We start from the raw sequence: 21,103 nt of genomic DNA, 5'->3' as shown, positions 1-21,103 counted from the left end.
GAGGAAGGGCTTGAAGGGGGCCATAGTGTCACGCAACTGGGCGTAGTTAGTCACCTGGTTGACGAGGCCGAACCAGCTCCTGATATCCGTCGTGGAGACCGGGCGGGGGAAGTCCCGAATGGCATCCAGGTATTTGGGAAGTGGCTCGATAGTCGCCTCCGACACCCTGAAGCCAGCAAAATCAACGCTCCTCTGCGCAAATTGGAACTTGTCCGGGTTCAACACGACGCCCGACCGCCCGACACGTATCAGGAAGTCGATGGTCCTCCACCAGTGCTGCTCCAGGTCTGTGTCGTAGTGGACCGTGTCATCCACGCAACGTTCCTTGCGTTCAAAGTCTGAGAGGACAGCATCGAAGCGGCGGTTGTAGCCATCACCCAACGACAGAAAACCCTGTGGCGCCCTGGTGTAACGCCATCGGCCAAAGGGAGTGATGAAGGTTGTCAGATGACGATCAGACTCGCGCAGGGGCACACTGTGATAACCATTCCAAGCGTCCGTGACCGTCTTCCAGGTGCCCTTCGGAACACGACGTGCAAGGTGGAATGGGGACTCAGTTGCGAAAGTCTCACGCTGGCAGAACTTATTGAGAGGGGAAAGGTCCACGGTTCTGCGGGGGGACCCGTCGTGCTTCCGGGTAACCACCATACGGTGGCACCATGTAACCGGCTCGCCGTATGGCACGTGCTCGATGACACCGAGGGCCTCGTCCCGGAGAAGGTCATCGCGGACCCTGTGCTGCCAGTGGAGAGGCACACCGGCTGCGGTGTGGCATGCTGTAGGAGTGGCGGCAGGGTCCACGTGCATCTCGATGGGCGGCCCCTCCATGCAAGGCAGCGCCCGATGGGGGCACGTGTTAAATGTGGACGAGGCGTACCTCTCAAACAACCACCTCTTCATCTGGTCGTTGTTCTCATGCGTGCAGGGGAATGGCAGTGCCGCGGGGCGCGACGGAGGGACAGCGCGCTGTGGGCACGCGCACCGGGCGCCATGGGGGTCATGGCCGTCGCAGCCGTCGTTGGCGTACCTCACTGCATTGACAGACAAGGGCAGGTCCGGCGAGGAAGGGGTGGCGGAATCGCGCTCGTCCCTGGGTTGCCCCGCACCACCTGTCGGGAAGTCCTTGGGCAGGAGGCCGAGGTTGAGCAGCGACCCATAGGAGAGGTACATGCCCCAGACCGAGCTGCTTACATACACCATGGAGCGGCAGGACGACCCCCCGCCGCTCTTGGGGACCGCAGAGAGTCTAGCGAAGAATGCGCCATCAATGGCTATGGGGGAGCTGTTGGCAGCCGAGAGGCTGAGGCTGACAGGGCGTAGGTCGTCACGCGAGAATCCGCAGGCGAGGTACTCCTCTAGAGACCAAATGTCCGACTGCGCACCTGTGTCTGCGATAGCAGACACCTTCACCTTGATCCCCGATGGCCGGCGGCCGGCGCCGTCCCCCTGACTGACCGGATTGTCAACCGAGACGGTGATCAGTGCCCGGGGGTGTTCCCTCAGCCTGGCCCGCCTCCATTCGCCCTTGGAGAAGATATGGTGCTCGAGTCTGACTGGTGCTGCCGTGCGGCGTTGGCGACGGCTCCCGTGATAGTGGCCTGGGTGCGCCTCAGACTGAATGGTCGAGAGCTGGGAGATCGGCTCCGACTCCAGGGCGGCCTGTTGACCGTCAGACGGCGTCTGCAACCGCTCCTCGGACCCCATGGTGGCCTGCTGACCGTCAAATGGTGGCGGCCGCCGCTTGCGTCGGCGGGCCCTGAAACAGTCGATACAGAGCTGGTGAGGCTTGGTATTCCATCCACGAGACCCCTCTGTGAAGACAGGAAAGGTGTTCTGACATCCTGGGCACGCGGCTCGTCTCGCCATATCAGCTGGGCTCGGGGCCAAGGAGGGGCTCCGCTGTGGGCTTGGCTGTGGGCTCAGCTGTGGGCTCTTCCTCGAGCGCTGGAATGAGGAGACAGCCGACAGGGCGGATGACGGGAGGGCGTTACGAGCCATCTCCTTGCCCTCAACGAGTGCGATCACATCGTTCACTGGCTTCGTGAGAATGTCAGGTGTGCCTAGCGCCTCGCGGCGTATGTCTGAGTCGTAGATCCCATTGACAAGGACATCGCGGATGATGTGATCGGTGTAGCTCACATCCCTGCCGCATTCACAGACAGCAACGTAGGAACATGTCTCTGCCTTCCCACGCACTCTGGCGGTAAAGGCGCGGAATGTCTCATCGCGTTCCTGACGCAACTGAAGCAGCTCTGTGCGCAGGACGCATGTGGCGACCGGGACAACGGCCAGCGAGCGCATAGCGGCGAGTAGGTCAGCCAAAGTCCCGGAGGCGGCATCCGGGTCCGCTTTCAGTAGGCTGTCACCAAGTTCGGGCCCCGCACACTGAAACAGCTGGAACGGGGCCTGGGCTGCTCCTATGCCCGAGCCTGTGCAGAAGACATTCCAACGCCGGGCGAACACATTCCATTCCTCTGTCGAGATGCCGGTGTCGACTCTAGGCCGCTCCAGCTTCAGGCCTTGGTGAGCTGGGGGCCGGGCCGCTGCATCCCGATGGGCATGTCCGTGGGTCGTCAGCAGCGTGATGGCAAGTCCCTCTGAGACGTCTCCGGTCTCAAAGTCGCAGCCGGGGAAGGGGCATTTGACCAGCATGATGGTGTTCTCATGAAGAAAGACTCCTCAATGTCTGCTAGCAATTTTATTTCCACAAAGATGAGAACACCCTGCGGGTGACATAACAACATATGAACGAAAGCATGACATAGCACTATAACATGAGTGAATATTGTTAACATAAATCTTGTCACATAAAGCGTATAAATATTAGCAGACTTACATCAAACAAGCAATCACATGCTGAAGAGAGAGGAGAGACAAAGTGCACACTTGCACAGGACCGGAAGGAAAAGGACGTGGCAACAACAACACACTCTAACCTAGACTGTTCCACAGGCAGTACTGCACTGCCCCCTAGTGTCCGGGAGTAAACTCCTGCATGCACCAACCGGAATGGGAAGTAGAAAGGCGGGTCTTCCGCTCATTAGTCCAATCAGAATCCAATATGCCGCATTTTTAGTGGACACACGTGTCGTGATTGGTCGGATTCCGTCGAACTTCTTTCCTGTCTGAAGGTTTTTTTCCCAACTTCCTTGTGCATGTTCTGGGGGTGTAACGTACAGACTGTATATAGCTGCATTCGCCGGATGTAGATGAGACAGTCTGTTTTAAGAGACTAGTAAAGCACACACACACACACACACACACACACACACACACACACACACACACACACACACACACACACACACACACACACACACACAGTTTGGTTCAGAGTTTAAAGAACTTGTTCTATGAGGTGGGAAATGACTTTTGTGTAGCCACTAGCCAGTAATTGTTCTTAAAACATTTAAATTGTATGTAAAGTGCTATACGAGGGATCAGCCCAGCAGCATTTTGGTAAACAAACCGCGTCACTGGGTGGCAACGGCAATGGAACTCTATGGAGGCCAAGTGGCGCGAGGCTTGTGTGTCTGACTCTATCCGTCTAACTCTGTTTACATTTAAAAAACGGCGACAGTTCACACAACTTTAACACGACATGCATATATATTATACATCAAACTCTTGAGCTAATTCTGCTCTCACTCAGAATGTCAAAATATAAGCGATGTCATGTATAGTTAGTTTTTGAGATTTTAACGTTTGTTTGGCACAACTCATACTATTAGTTCCGCATTTCTGGGTGGCAAGTGACGTCACGCTGATTCGTCCTATTACATTCTATTTGCTATCTATTTTCTGTTTCCCCTCTTGCCGTTAGTCTGGGCACCTTCCACCCCGCTTTTTGTCATGGGGGCGTAAACCCCGGACCCAGAATTAACACCGGATGGCAATGCGCCTAACAACGTCTTTGTTGCCGTTAGCTTGACGCGGTGATGTTACCTAAACTAGAGTCTGATCAAAACAAAGCTAGCGTTACATAAAACAAAACGTTCATGCAATATGGCATCTCCGCCACCACCGCCTGACACACCGGTCAAAACGGTGAAAGAGGATTCTGATACTTGGGTCAAATTGTCAAGTTAACGTGAAAGTTGACGAGCTAGAAACGCTGCCATCCGGTCTAGGGCGGGCTCTAGGCCGGACCCAGTAGGGTGACAAAATCAATTGTGGGCGGGAGCCAGGCTCTTTCTCGCCGAGAAGAGCCTGGTGACGCGAGGTTACTTGCCGTCGCTATGGCATTAGCAAGCGAGCTCCTCCTCTTTCTTCTTTGTGGCATTAATCACCTAGCCTAGGTAAACCCAGCCACCACGTGACCTGCTCTCTCAGTTCCCAGTCACTAGCTGAGAACAGGTCTGAGAGCAGGTCACGTGGGGGATGGGTTTACCCAGGCTATTAATCACCCCTCGTACGGCCTTTGACACAGGTGACCTGGCTGGCTGCACTTAAACAGCAAGCAGATTAACGGGGAGACGCCACGCCACGCAGCGAGCTCCAGCAACCCAAAGTGGTACGATTGTTCTCTGATCTGTTGCCCGAACACAGGTTGAAAATCAACTTGAATCAACTTAAATTGTTCGATTAATAACATAATTCGGTAAGTACGTTTGCTAGTAACTAGCCTAGCTAGTATGCTAGTAGCCTCAACGCGAGACTCATCACTCATTCTTCCTTCTTCATCATGACTGATGAGTCTCGCATTGAGGCTACCTAATAGCTAGTTGCTGTTTTAAAAAGCAACGTTGTCCCGCGTGCATTGAAATGGTTAACGTTAATGTGAACGAATTAACGAATACGTGACTAATTCTCCTGCTTGACATTTTGATCACTATTTGGGAAACTCAACTCATGACATGTTCATTTACAGAACATGTGGTATCCAAGACCAGTTCACTCGCCCCAACATGTGCTCCAGGCCTTAAACAGGCCTGCATACAGCCCTTATGACTGTTATATGGCCATGGTGTTTCCGCAGCAGACGATCCCCTGTATGTTTTACAATACAGTGATCGAAAACACAGATCCTCCACGTAAGTCCCCAATGAAATTGTACCATTCAAAAACAAGACTTCTTTATGTAGGGTCAAGGATAGGACTGCAGAGTCAAACAGTCTCTGATTTGCTCATCACTTTGGTGCAGCTGGGGACTTGGAAGTGTAAAGTGTTTCTGGATGGGTTGTACTTCGATTTCTCAACTTACTATTATGCTATATAAAATAAATGGTAGTCCTATAGAGCGGTGGTTCTCAAACATTTTCACATCCACGACCCCATAACTGACACCAGTGACTGGACCCCGATTTAATCTTGTCCCAGAGTCCCCCATCTGATACGATTTTTGCTGTTAAATTATTGCAGAAAGTGTATGAAACCCATGACCAAAATAGTCATAAGCTACATTCTGTCATTGTGTTACTTATGGATGGAATTATAGTGAAAATAAATTATCCCCCTTCTTGCTGGGGACCACACTGGAACCTGCTCAAGGACCCCTGTAGGTCCTCAGACCCCACTTTGAGAACCACTGCGTATAGAGCAGTATGTCTTGTGCTTGTGGTCTGTTGTCATGGATGTTGTGTTTTGTAATACTTTGTCTCTCCAGCAGTCTCTACACCAGCAGAAGCAGGCAGGAAATTCCTTCTGGACAGGTATAGCTGTATCCATCCAAATGCATGCCATGTTCTCTTATTCATATCCAGAACTGATGTTTGCCAAGAAAAGTAGCGGTACTACTAATCTGCATTTTACAGGTCCGTGTTTGATCTGGTGAACGCTTACCAGGTCCTTGAGTTAACCGACCCAAGGCTGCTGAGCTGGTACCTGTCTTTGTCTCCAGAGGACAGGAAGATCATACAAGGTAGCCTATAGTTGCACAGCAGACCATAATCTTATCTGCATCTCGCATCTCATTACGATGATGAGCATCTAGGTCACACTGCATAGCAAAAAAGTCACCAAAATGCAAGCTCAAACCTAGTATTACTAAGAGTCATGTGAAAAACCCATATGATTCATTTCTCAAGTCAAGTTTATTTATATAGCCCTATATATATATATATATATATATATATATATATATAGCCCTAATTCACAAGCATGTCTCAGAGGGCTTCACAGAGAATATGTCTATTATGTCTATATATGTCTATTCTCCTGTATGGAGAGAACGTCACGCGTCAGCGTTTAAAACATTTAATCTGTTACCTTGCTTATCGGATAAAATGCAGCCTCATAGAAAATTGCTTAAGAACTTGTACACCTGGTTCTCAATCATTCATGTGCAATGCACTGCAGATTCTTTGGACTTGATGGCGCATGGATGACCTGGTCATCCTCCCGTCTTCAGATCTTGTGGCTATTAGCTTGGTACCTTCACTAAACCCGCTTGAGCTGGCCTGCTAACTAGCTACTAGCCACCGCTTCAATTACAGACCTTGGCGATTAGCCTTGTCGACCCACAGCGGAAGTGGTCCCCGTACTAGAGAAGGCACCTTTTCAAGGGAACAAGAGAACCTAGTTGGAAATCCTTTGGCCGGAGCCCCCTCCCAACCTCCAGTCCTTGTTTAGCGGGGGGGTATTTCCAGGGTCCTGTCGCCTCCCCATAAAGACGGATCGATGCCATGCTGCGCTGATGTCAAGAATCATGTTGGGTCACTTCTAACCAGACAAGGTCCCCCGTTCAATCTTTCATGGGCTGGTCTTCTTCTGTCGTGTCTGAACCAGAGCTGCTATGCCACAGCTGGAGGAGTGTGTGGCTGCTCACCTCTCCTCCTCAGTGCGTAACCCAGCTCCCTTCCAAAGCCTGCCAGCTCACCGCCACCCTGGCTGAAAGATCCTACATGGCGGCGGCCATGGTTAACACCTTGACCATCCTCCAGGCGTTTCCCCTGCGCGAAATGCAGGGCAACACCGCCTCGGACATGTACACCGAGGCCGAGCTGAGAAGAGCTACTTAGGTATGCTTTCCTGTATGGCTCAGGATGTAGGGAAAATGATGGGCTACTCTGTGGTCACACACCAACACCTCTAGCTGAACCTCGCCCAGATGTGCGACTGTGAGGAGGAGAAGAGGCTCCTAGACCTCCTCTCTCCACCTCTGGCCTCTTCGGCCCAGCTATACAAGACATTGCAGCTATACAGGAGATTGCCGCTTTTCAGGACATTGCAGCTATACAGGACATTGCAGCTATACAGGACACTGCGCACAAGTTTGAAAGGCAGCAGAAAGATTGGGCCGCCTTTAAGTCTTTGGCCCCTCCCTACCCACCGTGCTCCGGCTAAACAAGACAGAGCCTGGAGCAACTCCCGAGGCCGGCGCTCTGAAGCAAGCGCTTCACGTTCCCGGGAACGACCCCAGCACGTGTACGCAGGCGAGCAAGCCTGCCCAGCACCCCCAACTGGCCGGAGCTGGACACTACACCTGCTGTGATTGCGGCAGCAGCAGTGCCAGCCGCAGCAGCAGCAAGGCCCAGTGTGTAGGGCAAAGAGGCGTGCTCTGCTCGTAAAACCTGTCGGTGTGTTGTAGCACAGCCCTGACGTTCTCTCCTGCTAACGGCCACCATGGTGTGTTCTGGAAGACAGTGGGAATGACGTGTGAACCCATTCTAAACGTTGGCATTTTAAATGCATTTAAATTAAATGTCAGTGATTTCCTGTCTCTTAGATGAAGGAGGGTTTCAACTATTTCTGCAAAGACACCCTGCCCTGAAATTGAAGAGGCATTATGTTTATGTCAAGTGTGAGTCTGTTAAACTGCTACAACTTTTTATTTCATCATTTGTGTGCATAATTTAGAGTAAAATGAATCCGTAACATTTTCTTTTGAAATCACTGCAGACGATTATGTTGACGACCTTCCCCAACTGATAATGTCGTCCAACATAGGAAAGTATGTATCACCGTAAATGCTGGCGACTATAATAGCACATTAGCTCAAATGATTTAAAACATCATTTTGAAAATGAGCTGCTTTTGAAATTCTACTTTGTTTTGTTCTCAGATCTGGAAGGCCAACATATTATGCAATGAATCTGTGTGTCACCTGTGGAAGAAGTTGGCCATCAGGAGCAAAGCAGTGCGCACATTGTAACACACCTCTTGTACACGATAGCTTTTGCCCTGCAGGTGAATGTCATTATTATTTTAAGATTACAGTACCGATGGTAAAAAAAAAAAAAAGGGGGGGGGGGCGGGGGGCATGTGAAAGACCCGGAAGGATGTGCAGTAGTCAAATCATATTTTACTTATTTATCTTTGCATTTTTTTAAACAATGTTCACACCTAACTTTAATACTGTAATAGCTGTAACATAATACCTGTGTTTTTTACCCATCTGACAGGGGACATTTTAAATCACATTAGCCTTTATTCGGACAATCACTAGTTATTAATATATTCATATACATTTTCATTTAAGTTACACATAGTTATTGTGCATACACAGACAGACGTCATATTCAGATAACCTGTAGCTTACATTAGTGTCCTCTAGAGAGAGAGTGGCGTCAGCGGAGGACCAAAATGCGAGACTCATTAGCCAATGAACAGCCAGGAATGGGTCTCGCGCTACTTTTGCATGCTAAAATAAAGCTGATAATGTACAATTTGATTCAAAGGATGAAAACCCCTTTCAAAGTACAACACAAACTGTCTATTTTGCTGCAACTCGACAGTGCTGCTTTTTTTACTCAAGAGTTCCACTTTCTACTTCCTGGAGAAAAACTGGTCCATTGGATTGAATGGAGATGTCGGAACTCTTCTATTATACCGCTCTGGCTTACATGTGCACCTCACACTGTGCCCTCTACAGGGCCAGAATAACAGATAGGTTGAGTCTAGAGAGTAGCCTTCAAGTGTGCGTCAAGACAGATGTCATCTGATGTGTGTCCTATAAGTATCTTTGATTTTCTGTTTATTTAATGTCAGCCTGTGTATCCATTCGTGAATATACAAGAGTGCATCTCTTGGCCAATATCTATGTTAAATATGTGCCCTTAACAGATCGAGAGTTGCCTTTGCTTCCCAACCACATGAGGGAGAATCAGAGCTACGGTGGGGGGGGCAGCAGCAGCAGCAACGATGGAGCAAGGTGTCAGGGAGTGCCGAACCAACCAGGAGAAGACCAGGGTCCCACCGACCACCTAGTCAACCAGCAGGACAGCTTCCAGACGGCCTACAGCTCCAGCCCCGTCGCACAGGAACCACCATACCATCATCAGAAGGTGCACAAAATCTAAATGAACATAATAGGAAGCAGTGAATTGTCACAGCGCTTCAATGGCTCCCAAGTTAAAAATCTGCAAACAGATTAATAATGCACGATTTACTCAAAGGGCCCGCCGCTGTGGAGCGAAGGCGCGTCGTGGCAGAAGGACAGCAGTGCGTCTGGGTGTGAAGGTTCAACAGTGCAGGCCAGCTTCTCTCTGGATGTGGAGCTGGAGAGACACACACAGAAGGAGAAGCAGGATCTGGGGAACCGGTCGTCAGTGATACAAGGCCAGAGTGGTTACAATGGAGATGACACAATGTGAGTGTGTGTATCTGTCACTGACATAATGCAGTATGACATTTGTTTAACTCCTACAGGCCCACCTCAGCTCTTCACTGTCTCCACCTTTCTTATTAGTTCTGTCACTCGTGAATTTGAAAACCTAGCGTAAACCTATATATATATATACCGTATATATATATATATATATATATATATATATATATATATATATATATACACACACATATATATACATGTACACACATATATACACGTATATACACATATATATACATACACACACACACACATATATATATATATATATTAGGGCTGTGAATCTTCACTGGCCTCACGATTCGATTACGATTCAGAGGGCTACGATTCGATTAGAGTACGATTATCGATGCATCTCGATGCATCTTAAATCGATGCATCACTTTTTTCCGCAATACATGATTTATTTTTTCTCACTTTATTTTTTCTCACTGTGTGGCTACTTTTAAAATAAAAGTGCATTTGGAATTGCATTGTATTATGATCCATAATTAAAATAAACAACTGCATGTACTTCCATTATATTTTATTTGATTATTACATTTTTTTTTTTTTTAATCGATTTTTGACATTTGTGAATCGATGCAGAACCGTGCACGTCCGCATCGCGATGCATCTTATAATCGATTATTTTTGACACCCCTAATATATATATATATATATATATATATATATATATATATATATATATATATATATTTTAATGTGGGCGACCCACATCCTAATACAAAGATGTATTGTCAGTTGCTTTCACTCGTCACAGCTCTTGTGGCTCTGTGGGGTTTCATCTTGTTTGTGTGTGTGGGATGATTTCTTATACATTCTGTTGCAGTTCAGAGTGGCCCAATATTGAACAGGAGACAGTCAATTACTACAGCTTTGACAGTATGGACAACTGTGCAGAGTGCAGCGGCGCCAGCATGGTCTCTGCAGCGGAGCCAGAACAGGACGGCTGCACTGAGGAGGTTCTCCCGGAGCCCCGCGACGACTTGACCTGCAGCACCCGCAACTCCTCCGCCAACACGGCCAGCGGGAATGAGGCTAGCTCCCTCTTTCACAGCATGATGGAGGACGATCAGAGCATCGTCATGTGTCAGAGGCTGGGAACGCGCGTCAGCGGGGTTTGTTCAGCTCCGACCACGCCTCCGTGCAGATCACCGCTTCCCAGGATGAGCACTGCGGAGAAGTCCGCGCCCCCTGCTATGACCCGCGACGTCTCGGTCGCCACCGAGCCAAGTGTGACACTTCGCGCCGCGGTCGTCACCCAAACCGAGCGTTTGGCCACAGCTGACAAGCGCATCGGTACCGAGGTCCACATGGCAGACCTGGACTATCTGGCCGAGGTACGCTAGAAACAAAAGAGCTGTCCTGAATGCTAGCCCCGGCCGTGTGTTAACCTCCTCTTTAACATTTTAGGAGTTCATCAAACTCGACGCAGCTCAAAAGGAACTGAAACCGCTAAAAGAGAAAATGAGAAGGTACTGTGTGAAATCAAGACACGTCTTCTATACTAACTTTATCTATTTGTAAATGTTGATGTTTTCTCAAAGCCGGCTTTTCTTCCAGTTCTGATAACGCAGCGAAAACGGTGAAAGCAGACTGCCGTGCCGAAGGGGACTGTGGCTGCTTGCGTGCCCAGCGAGCAGAGCTGCGCCTGCTGGCCCTGCAGCACAGCATGTGCAGGCAGCACTGCTGGAGAAGCTACACCTCCGCTGATGAACAGTGGCTCCCACTAATGCAAGGAGACATACTGTAGATGAATACTGGTCAAATTCTGGCTGTCTGTTCGTTCATGCTGTCGTTTCAATATCAGTGTTTTCCCCTAGAAAAATCTTCAGGCCTGGAGGGATTTTGAAACGTACCCCGACCGCAACGGTGGGGGCCCTCGCTGGCGACGCTAAACTTTTAGCTAACCTGTTCGCAATGGCATCCCAAGTATCATCATACTATTATGGGATGCAATGCGAACAGTTGTATTATGGGATGTGCGTTTCCCAGGCAACGTCACACGTTGACATGTTTTGGAACAGCATTGCATGCTGGCACAATGCTCCAAAAAGCGAAATGTTTATTATTGTTTTGAATGATTTGGCATCTTCTATTACTGTCAACACCAGTATTGCTGTATTGTAATTATATGCCATAAAGGTGTAAAAAAAAAAAAAAAAAATCTGGCCTGTGCGGGCCCGCCAGGCCTGTAGAATGGTAGGGGAAACACTGAATATCAATCAGTTATTGTTTCACTGTGAAAGTCAGAGATCTCAATATTCTATCCTATAATATGTCCTTAATATTCGGCACAACAGCTGCACCGCTGTCCTGTTGACTTGTATGACTTCCTTCTCTGTGCAGGCCAGAGGGCCCTCCTCGAACACTTGTGAGTGTCCTGCAGAAACTGGACTTTCACTATAATGAGATGAGGGACAAGATCCTGGCAGGGGTGCCTCTGGACCAGCTCAAACCTCTGTCTGTCGACTCCCAAATCATCCCCACAGAGACCTGCTACATCCCTGCTCAGGTCAGACTCGGCCCAGCCAAGATACCTAAATGTACATGATAAATGATTTCATGTATTTTTAAATGTAACGGCTTAATCTTCTGCTGTCCTTGTCTAGATCATTGGTGATGCTCTGGGAAATGTTCCAGCTAGGTATGTTTGCACACACCCAGTGTAGGTAGGTAGGTAGGTAGGTAGGTAGTTTTTATTTCTGTGTCATGCCATTTCTGGCCCATCCCACATGGGATTACAAGACACCAAATTATATATAAACATAATCATAACATAACATCCGGTTGTACAAACAAAATAACAGTGTAACTTAAGTTAAAACATGTCTGTGTGTCTGATTTCATGGAGCTTCTACACCTGTCTCATATTGACTTGGCTACTAACTCTGAGGCACCTGTAACGTTATGCTGTCCCATCACGTGTGTCTGGTAGGAGCTCTCTGCAGCCACACAGACCAGATAATGGAGCAGTGGGAGGAAATGGAGGCCTCCGGGGTCAAAACGGCAAGGTAAGTTTCACAATGCACAATGCATAATTATCCTTCTTAGTGTTGTAACTAACAATTATTTTCATTATAGATTTTTTTTTTACCAATTAATACTTTTCTATAAAATGTCAAAAATGAAAAAAATTGCCCATCACAAGTTGCCAGTTGTCAGGATTGGTGTTAGACATGTGGATCTATTCGCGGATAGTTGATGGCCAAGGCAAACTTGGTAACTGAAGTCTCGAGAAGTAGGGAAGTTGTGGAACTTGATAGCTGGGTCTGCAAGGTTCGAAGATGGGGAACTGTTGCAGAGTGTTGTCGCGAGATTCGTTTATGAACAACTAGAGAGGACCTGCAGAAACGAACCTTTATAGAACCCGAATATGACATCACCTGTGTCATGACATCACCAGCCGAAAGGCATGATTGAGACACTTATGAATCATGACATCATCACCGTCTGCGACATCATCAGAGATCGATGACATCATAGTAGGAATGATGACATCATCTAACACCAGTGACATCTTAAATTTCTTACTTAGTCTGACCAGCAGCCAAAACAACAAACAATTAAAGAGGGCTCTAGGCCTATGAAACCTACAACGCTTACCTTTAACACCTACGTGTGATTTTTACTTAACACGTTCACTGCCAATGACGTATTAATACGTCAAAAATAATCCAACGGTTGACTGCCAATGACGTATTAATACGTCAAAAAAATGATTTTTTTTTTTTTGACCGTGGGATGTGCATCTAACCCTTTTACATCTCTTATATAATTATTGGAGCCACCGAACGTTTACAACCCATTCCACCGAGCCACTAAGTGGCGACAGTGCTCTCCTGACTAGAGGAAGGCAAGCAAAAAGCAGCCATTCTCATGAAAATGGATGGGGGAAAACGCTTTCGTTTTCGCGCTGATTGCTGGCGATGCAGGATTGCAAATTTGCATAATAGATTACAGGTGGAACACACTTTGAAACACGCAGCATAAATATGACCAGAATCGCAAAAGCTTCTCTCAACCAAAACTCCAAGAAGCGAGCGAGTCCATCCAGACTTCCTCAAACAGCGGCCGCGCAGACAGGCAGCAGCAGCAGCAAAGCAGTGAGACTGGTGACAAGCTTGTGACGGCCGCTGCAGCCAAGAAGAACGCCCACGGAGGGAGGAGTTGGAAGCAGAGGGGGGTTTCCTGCTGTTATGGAGGAAATTACTGTTCAAAACTATTGTTTAGATGTCTGACGTCTTACTGATGCCAAAAATGAATGGTTAAAGTGACTGTTCTATCGAATTTTACAAAAAGCCGTTTATCTCTGAATAATTTTTCTGATGCTGAAACCATGCTGTATTCAACTGCTAATGCTTACATAACTACTAACTCTACAAACTAACTCTTTTAGACAGAGAAAGCACACATTCTATTAGTTCTTTTGAGATATTGTGTGTTCACAAAATCTTAGCAGAAAAGAATCCTCGGGTCTTGAAAGATGAGCCAGAATCCTCAAAAAACCCCTCTGGCAGAAGCTAACTACAGTAAAAAAAAAAACGTCTGGCAGTGAATGTGTTAACAAATTACAAAAATGATCAACTATTAATTGTTAATCGACTATCAAAATTATAATTATCAAAATTATAATCAGGGCGTCCGGGGAGTGCAGCGATAGATTCCCTGCCTACCAACTCGGGGGGTCGCAGTTCAAGCCCCCGTGTTACCTGCGGCTTGGTCGGGCATCCATACAGGCACACTTGGCCGTGTCTGCGGGTGGGAAGCCAGATTAATGGTATGTGTCCTGGTTGCTGCACTAGTGCCTCCTATGGTCAGTCGGGGGCTCCTGTTCGGGGGGGGGGGGGCGGAACTGGGGGGAATAGCGTGATCTCCCACACGCTACAGTACGTCCTGCTGGTGAAACTCCTCGCTGTCAGCTGAAAGGAAGCGGCTGGCATGTGTCGGAGAAAGCATGTGCTAGTCTACCACTCTCAGCACTAGTCTTTGTATATTGAGTTGAGTTGTATTGAAACATCTAATGAGAATATTTGAGCTTATTGTTGCTTTGGTGGTGCTTCTGTTAATTGAACATAATTTGCCTTGTAGTCGTCATCAGTTTGAACGGGTCCAAAGTTAATTGGTCAATTTCTTTCCCAGGAGGGTCAGAGAAGGAAAGATCCGGCTCCCCAGGCCAAAGAGGGCAGCAAACCGGGTAAAATTGTCTCTCTTCTCCAGCAGAGTGGTAATGGCTATGCAGCATGCACACAGGCCAGCAGGGGGGGGCGGGGGGGGGACACCACACTCAGCCTAAATCATTAAAGATGGAAGTGTTTGATTGAAACTGTGCCCATTCTGTGTTTGGCAGCAGTTGCATGCAAAGATGTGAATGCAAGCGAGGCATGGTACGACGCGGAGGAGGACCTGGGTCCCGCAGGAGCTGGTGTCGGGACGGAGAAAGATGGTATGCAGTCAGTGTATATGTAGCCACGCCAGAATTGTAGCTGCAAATATGCATAGTTTTGAAGTCATTTGGGATCAGATCCTGACTTGTGAATTTGATGTAGCCACAGTATCATCCAGGGAGGCGAAGAACACCAAGATCTCATTCATCTGTGTTTCTGACCTGCCCAATAATGCGACAGAGGTGAGTCTGAATCCTACATCTCTGCTTTATTTCATTCACATTTCAAGCAGTGTTCTTGCTCAATACTATAGCTTGATAAATTACCTATCATTTAATATTTGGATAGTGGATACAGGAAATGCATAAACAAAATCTTGCCTTTTAAATGTTGAGTGTCCAACCTTTACGTGTGTGACACTTTCTAGCCACCAGAGGGCAGTACAGACATTAAATAAAATCTTGTCTTTCCAGAGTGATGTGATGCAGTGGTTTGAGAAGTACCATGCCTCTGAAGTCAGCATCTGTCGTACTTTCAGTGATGATCTGAGGTGAGCGAGCCACTGTCTGCATGCAGCCACATTTACTTTTTTTTTGCATCAATCCTGTATTGGTTACTAACTTTATATGGCACCTTTCAAATATATGTTACAAAGTCCTTTACAGTAAAAAACGATAATAAAACTAAATAAGATGGAAAATTAAGATAAAATATATAAATATCTATCTATATAAAATTGAGTATGTGGGCGATATTTATGTATGTTTGTATGTTTCAATTCTGTGTCCAGCCACAGCTACGCCGTTTCAAGTGCGATCGGGCTGAAACTTTCAGGGGGTGTAAAGGGCACCAGTGCAGGTGACCTGACAGAGCCAGATTTTTTTATTAGGCTAATTAGCTAATGATGTGATGTCATCAGTGATTATGTCATAAGGGTGCACACACAAGGAGCCATTAGGCTCGTTTGAGATGAGCAAGTTCTGCGCAGATTCGACCAGCGCCTTGCTTGCCCCGTTGCATGATGGTTAGAAAAGTTGTCCGACTTGCTCCGACTGCGTGAGCCACGGGACTCTCGTGAGAGTGAGGCGGGCGCAGATTTGTAGCGAGGCGCCGCAGTTGCTCCCCACCGACTGCGGCTGACAGAGGATGACGAGAAACGCATCAAGCTGAGCGCCCATTGGTTCAACACAGGTGCATCACAAACCCACAGTGAAGTGTAGAAACTTCAATTTTATATCTATTCCAAGCTGTCACTCCATATTTACATAAATACCACCTGTAATGCTTACATTAAAATAAAAATAAGCAATCCGAAGGGCTGTGTCATTTGAGCAGTGAGTGTAGGTGGCGCTAATGCATGTTTTAATTTGTTTACAAACCGCTGTTAAACAAAACTGTAGAAGAACAAACGCAGCAGTGAGTGTGCTGTCGGGGGTGTTCGACTTGTTGATGCCTCCCCTGACTGCATTCGCCTGCTTTCCAGGCGCGGCGACGGTCATAGACATTGTACAGTCTTATGACATAACCTGTGTTTCCACATAGGCTGTGTCACTGATGATGTCACAATGAAGTTGATGTCATCTTGAGCTATTTATAGAAGAATCATCAACTCAAACCCCTGAGAAAAGGACTATGACTCCTGCTGAGAAAAAGCAAACTTCATGGCCCATTTGTTTAGTTTTTCACTTTTTTTTTCTCACATCAAAAGTTCGTTTTTCAAGAGTAAATTCATAACTTTCATCTATAGTGTGCGGACGTAATTTAGTATCAAATTTCTACCCCATTTCATCCAATCATATCACAACATGACAGCTGTCAATCAATCCTCGTTGCGAGGAGAAAATTCTGAGCAGGCAAGATAGTGCCTACATGGGCAGACTTTTCTAGCCCATAAATGTTAATATATTTGGCCAATAAGTATGTAACATACAAAATAAAAGTAACAGTAATGTCTTCATTTAATGTAGAATGCAAAGGACATGCAACTGGCTCATTAAACTCGCATTCCAGAAAGATCGTATTTATCTCTGCTAGTCGACGCTCCAAGCCGGCAGCTCTCTTGCCTCGGCATGGAAACGGTAGTCCGCACTGAGACAGCTAGCTGCCTGGTTCCTTGCGGATCCCACTCATGTAGGGGCAGAACACGCTGAATCCCACTCCATTTGGGGGCAGAAGAACACGCCATACAAGCGCCAAGATTGGCCAACTTCAAACTCCAATCCCCAGAACGGTCAAATCAAATCATCCACACGCTATGTCCCGCCTCTCGACTCTGTTCCAGTCAAAGCAATGTTTGTTTTCACTCGGACAGACCCTGAGATGTCGTTTTCAGCTCGTCTTTAAGAAGAGATCCAGGCAGGCAATTCCACAAGCTGAGGGGCCCACCCGGCAATGGCCTGGTCACCTTTAGTGACAAGCCGACATTTTGGCACCATTAGTAGGGCCCTGCTGGAGGATCTCAGGCAGCGATGAGGCTCCACAGATATAGGCAGCAGCAGCCTGAACATTGAAGGCTGCAAAAAAACAAGCAGCAGTGCTTTTGAAAGGCAGCGATTCTCTTCTGAAGCTCAGCACATAAATGCCATGTGTTCCTCAGAGTTGCCATAGTGAGGGTAAGCGGCACCCAATCGGCCGAGGCCGCAGTGCGAGAGCTGAATGGCCGCAGCGTGGGGGGCGGCGCGCTGCGTGTGGAGCACATCAGCAGAGCTGGGCCCCCGGACCAGCAGCCACCAGCCTCTTCCTCCACCGACGGGCCCGGGCCCACAAAGCACCAAACCTCCAAGACCCACTCCAACACCGCAGTCAAGGTGAGAGATTAGTTCCCAAATGACTTTGGTTACTGTGAGTGACATCATGACCGCTCGTTCCATGCTCATTAACGTGATATCTCAAGAACGGCTCGACGGAATTTCATCTGATTTGCCTCAAACGTCCACTTGGACTCGAGGATGAACTGATTACATTTTGGTGGTCAAAGGTCAAGGTCAATGTAACCTCACGAATGCCATTTTCAAGCTCGGTAACGCCATATATCTCAGTAACACCTTGATGAGATTTCTTCACATTTGGCTCAAACGTCAAAGTCTGGACAGACCTGCATGTCGACTGCTCACTTGTTTGGCGGAGGCATATATCCACGGTGCGGTCGTTCTAGTCTTTTCTTTTTGTCAATTTGAGAGAAAATGGGTCTAGACATTGCAAAGCCGTACAGTAGCTTAGTAGGTATTGTTGTGAAAATATCTTTTCCCAGAGACCAACTTTGGAGCTGCTGATTTATAGCCATTATTAAATGGTTTGTCTTCTTCACGGCTGGATTGACTCTCGTGTGCGTCTCATCCTCTCCAGCTGGTGCCCCAGCAGCGGCTCCCCTCCAGCCTGGAGAAGCGCTTGGTGGTGTCCGTCTCGCCCACGGCCAAGGGAACCTGCCTGCCCCAACACTACGGCACCATGGGCAGCTTCGACAAGCTGATGGCAGAGCTGACACGGCACCACCCGGAGGTCGGGAGGCAGAGGATCCTGGACGCTTTGCTGGAGCTGAGGGCCAAGCACCAGGGCGTCCTGAGCGGCCTTCCCCTCAGGACCATCAGGGAGATGACCTCCGAGCTCCTGGCCAGGCCCACAAGCACCATGCCATTCTGAGCAGGCGGCAGAATCAAAGCCCCTTAACGTTATTTTTTGGTTGAGATGCACTTTATTTTACTTGAGTAGTTGTTGCACTTTACATAGTGCGTATGTTTGAGTTTGCCTCTGATTTTGTTTGTATCTTCTTGTACATTTTATGTTTGAAAATTGAGGTTGTCATTTATTAAGAATGATACATAAGATTTATATAGTGCTTTCTCACTATATTCTATATTTCTGATTCTGATTGAGTGCTTTCTCAAAAAATTTAGTGCCTTGTAATAAAAGGACTCAACTTGGTTGAAATATGTCCAGCTTTGTCATGCTTTTGTGGGCCTTCTCTGTGTGTATGAGCAAACAGAAATCTGTTTGACTCCACAACAAACTGGTCAGTATGTTAAAATACTAAATGGAAAAAGAAAAGCTTGCACACGTTACCACCGGTGCTGCAATCAATTAACTTGAGAGCCCTGCAGTGTGCGAGCCTTTCTTTTTCCAGTGTAGTTTACCTTGAGCGCTGTACTGTACCTGCCCTGTTCGGGTTTGGATGTGTGTGTTTTTACCTCTAAATGAAAATACTAAATGGACCCTTCACCAGGAAAGGCAGAGGGAGCTTTGAAATCACAGCATGGATCCAGCTGCTATTCTGTTTGTCACGTGTGATCTTCACTGGGAGGTGATGACTCCTCTGAACCACAAAGCTTGGATTATCTAGGTCACCAACCACACAGTAGATAACTCATAGTATGAGTTATTTACTATATACGAGTCTCCTACCACATCGTTGAATGTGATCAAAATGCAACGATGATCAAGGATATTTACAGCAGTATTTATTGCTCGAAAGCACATGGTCACCGGGGCCTGGGTGTAGTTTTGTAAATGTCATTCTCCTGATGTGGAAACAGGCATTGTTTAGGTCAGAGGTTCCCAGACCTTTTCATGCCAAGGACCCCACTTAACACAGCATTAACACAGCACACCATTAACCCTCATCTGATTAGCTTTTCTCCTGAGGAACAGACTATTTTGTTATAGTTGGATAAATATTGAATACATAGCCTACTACTGTATAGCTGTCCATTCTGTAGTTTGGATGATACCCACAATTGGAGGAGAGAGCAATCTTATCACAACAGTTACCCTAGGCCAAGCCCTGGCCTTTCTGGAATAAAACTAAAAGTGATGACAATCTCATTGTCCAGACGCAGGAGATTTGTGTCAGTTTAGGGCTCCATGATGTGAAAAAGTTTGAAAACCGCTGGCCTATTCCATCACTGTGCCAATCTGCACTGAATAACCAGGGAAATTAAATGATTCATCATTTTTGCCTGGGACCCACAGGGCCAAACCCAGGGACCCCCCCCCCCCCCCCGGTCCCCTGCTAGTTTCTGGACCCCACACTGGGCTGCATGCATGTCAACCTGATGTCAACAGTATAATCATCTAGCAATGAAAGGGTTAATGGTGATCCTTTCCTCCCCCTAGTTGGGAGAATAGGCGGAGACTCCAACTGGGACGCAAACGGGAGAACCCGACCGACCGAGCGCGACACAAACTCGAAGGGTAAAATCAGACTCGCCTGCGTGGAGGAGTTGTATGGGTTTGTTTGTTTATACTCTTCACGTCCCATGTGTACCGGGGAATCTGGATGTATATCGGGCCGAAAAGTGATTATGAGATCGACGGAGAAGTTGTGGAGTCTGGATGAGTGTCAACTATGGCTGAAGAACGAGTAGGGACGTGGAAGGCTGCAGACTTCTCAGAGGCGTCCAAACACTGGGACTTCACTTCAACAAGGCAATAAGTAAACAAACAGGACTGTGTAGGAGAGAGGGGCGCGCACTTGCGGGATAGTACTTGAAAAGAATGGAAAGTTGTCTATTTGGTTTACATGCAGCTTTGATGAGGCTGGAATAAGCGCTTTGCGGAGTGGGAGTTGATGGCCAAACTGCGCTTCACTTCTGTGGTCTCAGTCTGATACCCCGGGCCAAGAGGATCGGATCCAATACGAAGTCGGACTGGAAAGTACGAAATCGGTGTCCTCCTCAAATCAACAGATTACACTATTTAGACTCCTAAATAGTGGCCGTCATGTGGACCCCGGGGATTTGGATGTGCTGCATGCTTCTGGAAATATTCACGCACAGTGTTCGAGGTAGGGTGAAGCCAGATTGTTGGAATAAAAGCAAGATTTTTTTTTTGCAATGTGTTATTCTAGAATCTGCTATCAGCCTGTTTTTGCAAAATCAGTTGACCCAAGGGACCAGGCCAGTATTTGGATAGTGCAGTGCACAGTGCACAGTGCACACACGCTCCAGGCTGCTGTGTGTCAGCTTTGATTACAGCAGCTATAAAACCATGGAGCCACATGGAGGGAGAGAGACAACACAACAAACACAGACAGCATTTAGTTTTGATCTTTGTCACCATCTTTGTTAACATTTTATTGCATTGTGTGTGTGTGTGTGTGTGTGTGTGTGTGTGTGTGTGTGTGTGTGTATATATATATGTGTGTATATGTATGTATAATGTGTCAAAA

The 21,103-nt window shown here is 47.4% G+C and overlaps 2 protein-coding genes across 3 annotated transcripts in view; both read left to right on the top strand.

Annotated features, from left to right (window-relative positions):
* Positions 1–4,963: 4,963 nt before the first annotated feature.
* rbm44 (RNA binding motif protein 44) lies at positions 4,964–18,579 on the top strand (the record flags this gene model as incomplete). The annotated part of the gene is made up of 17 exons (XM_083642263.1): positions 4,964–5,033; positions 5,609–5,651; positions 5,754–5,860; positions 6,727–6,925; positions 7,529–7,596; positions 9,004–9,224; positions 9,336–9,529; positions 10,383–10,893; positions 10,967–11,028; positions 11,117–11,302; positions 11,903–12,068; positions 12,166–12,200; positions 12,492–12,567; positions 14,696–14,750; positions 14,904–15,006; positions 17,537–17,747; positions 18,286–18,579. 17 exons carry the CDS (start codon positions 4,964–4,966, stop codon positions 18,577–18,579), a joined length of 2,601 nt encoding a protein of 866 aa, XP_083498389.1.
* A 1,525-nt stretch (positions 18,580–20,104) lies between these two features.
* Positions 20,105–21,103, top strand: part of itgb5 (integrin, beta 5) — a 77,072-nt gene continuing 76,073 nt past the window's right edge. For both annotated transcript variants that reach the window (XM_083642436.1, XM_083642435.1), the window contains exon 1: positions 20,105–20,719. In XM_083642436.1, coding sequence (XP_083498562.1) covers positions 20,656–20,719 — 64 coding nt within the window. In that variant the 5' untranslated portion in view covers positions 20,105–20,655. The remainder of the gene's footprint in view (positions 20,720–21,103) is intronic.

This window comes from Poromitra crassiceps (assembly GCF_964638095.1).
Source record: "Poromitra crassiceps genome assembly, chromosome: 8".
NCBI lineage: Eukaryota > Metazoa > Chordata > Actinopteri > Beryciformes > Melamphaidae > Poromitra > Poromitra crassiceps.
Note: the sequence above shows the minus strand (reverse complement) of the source record. Positions and strands in the feature narration are given on the sequence as shown.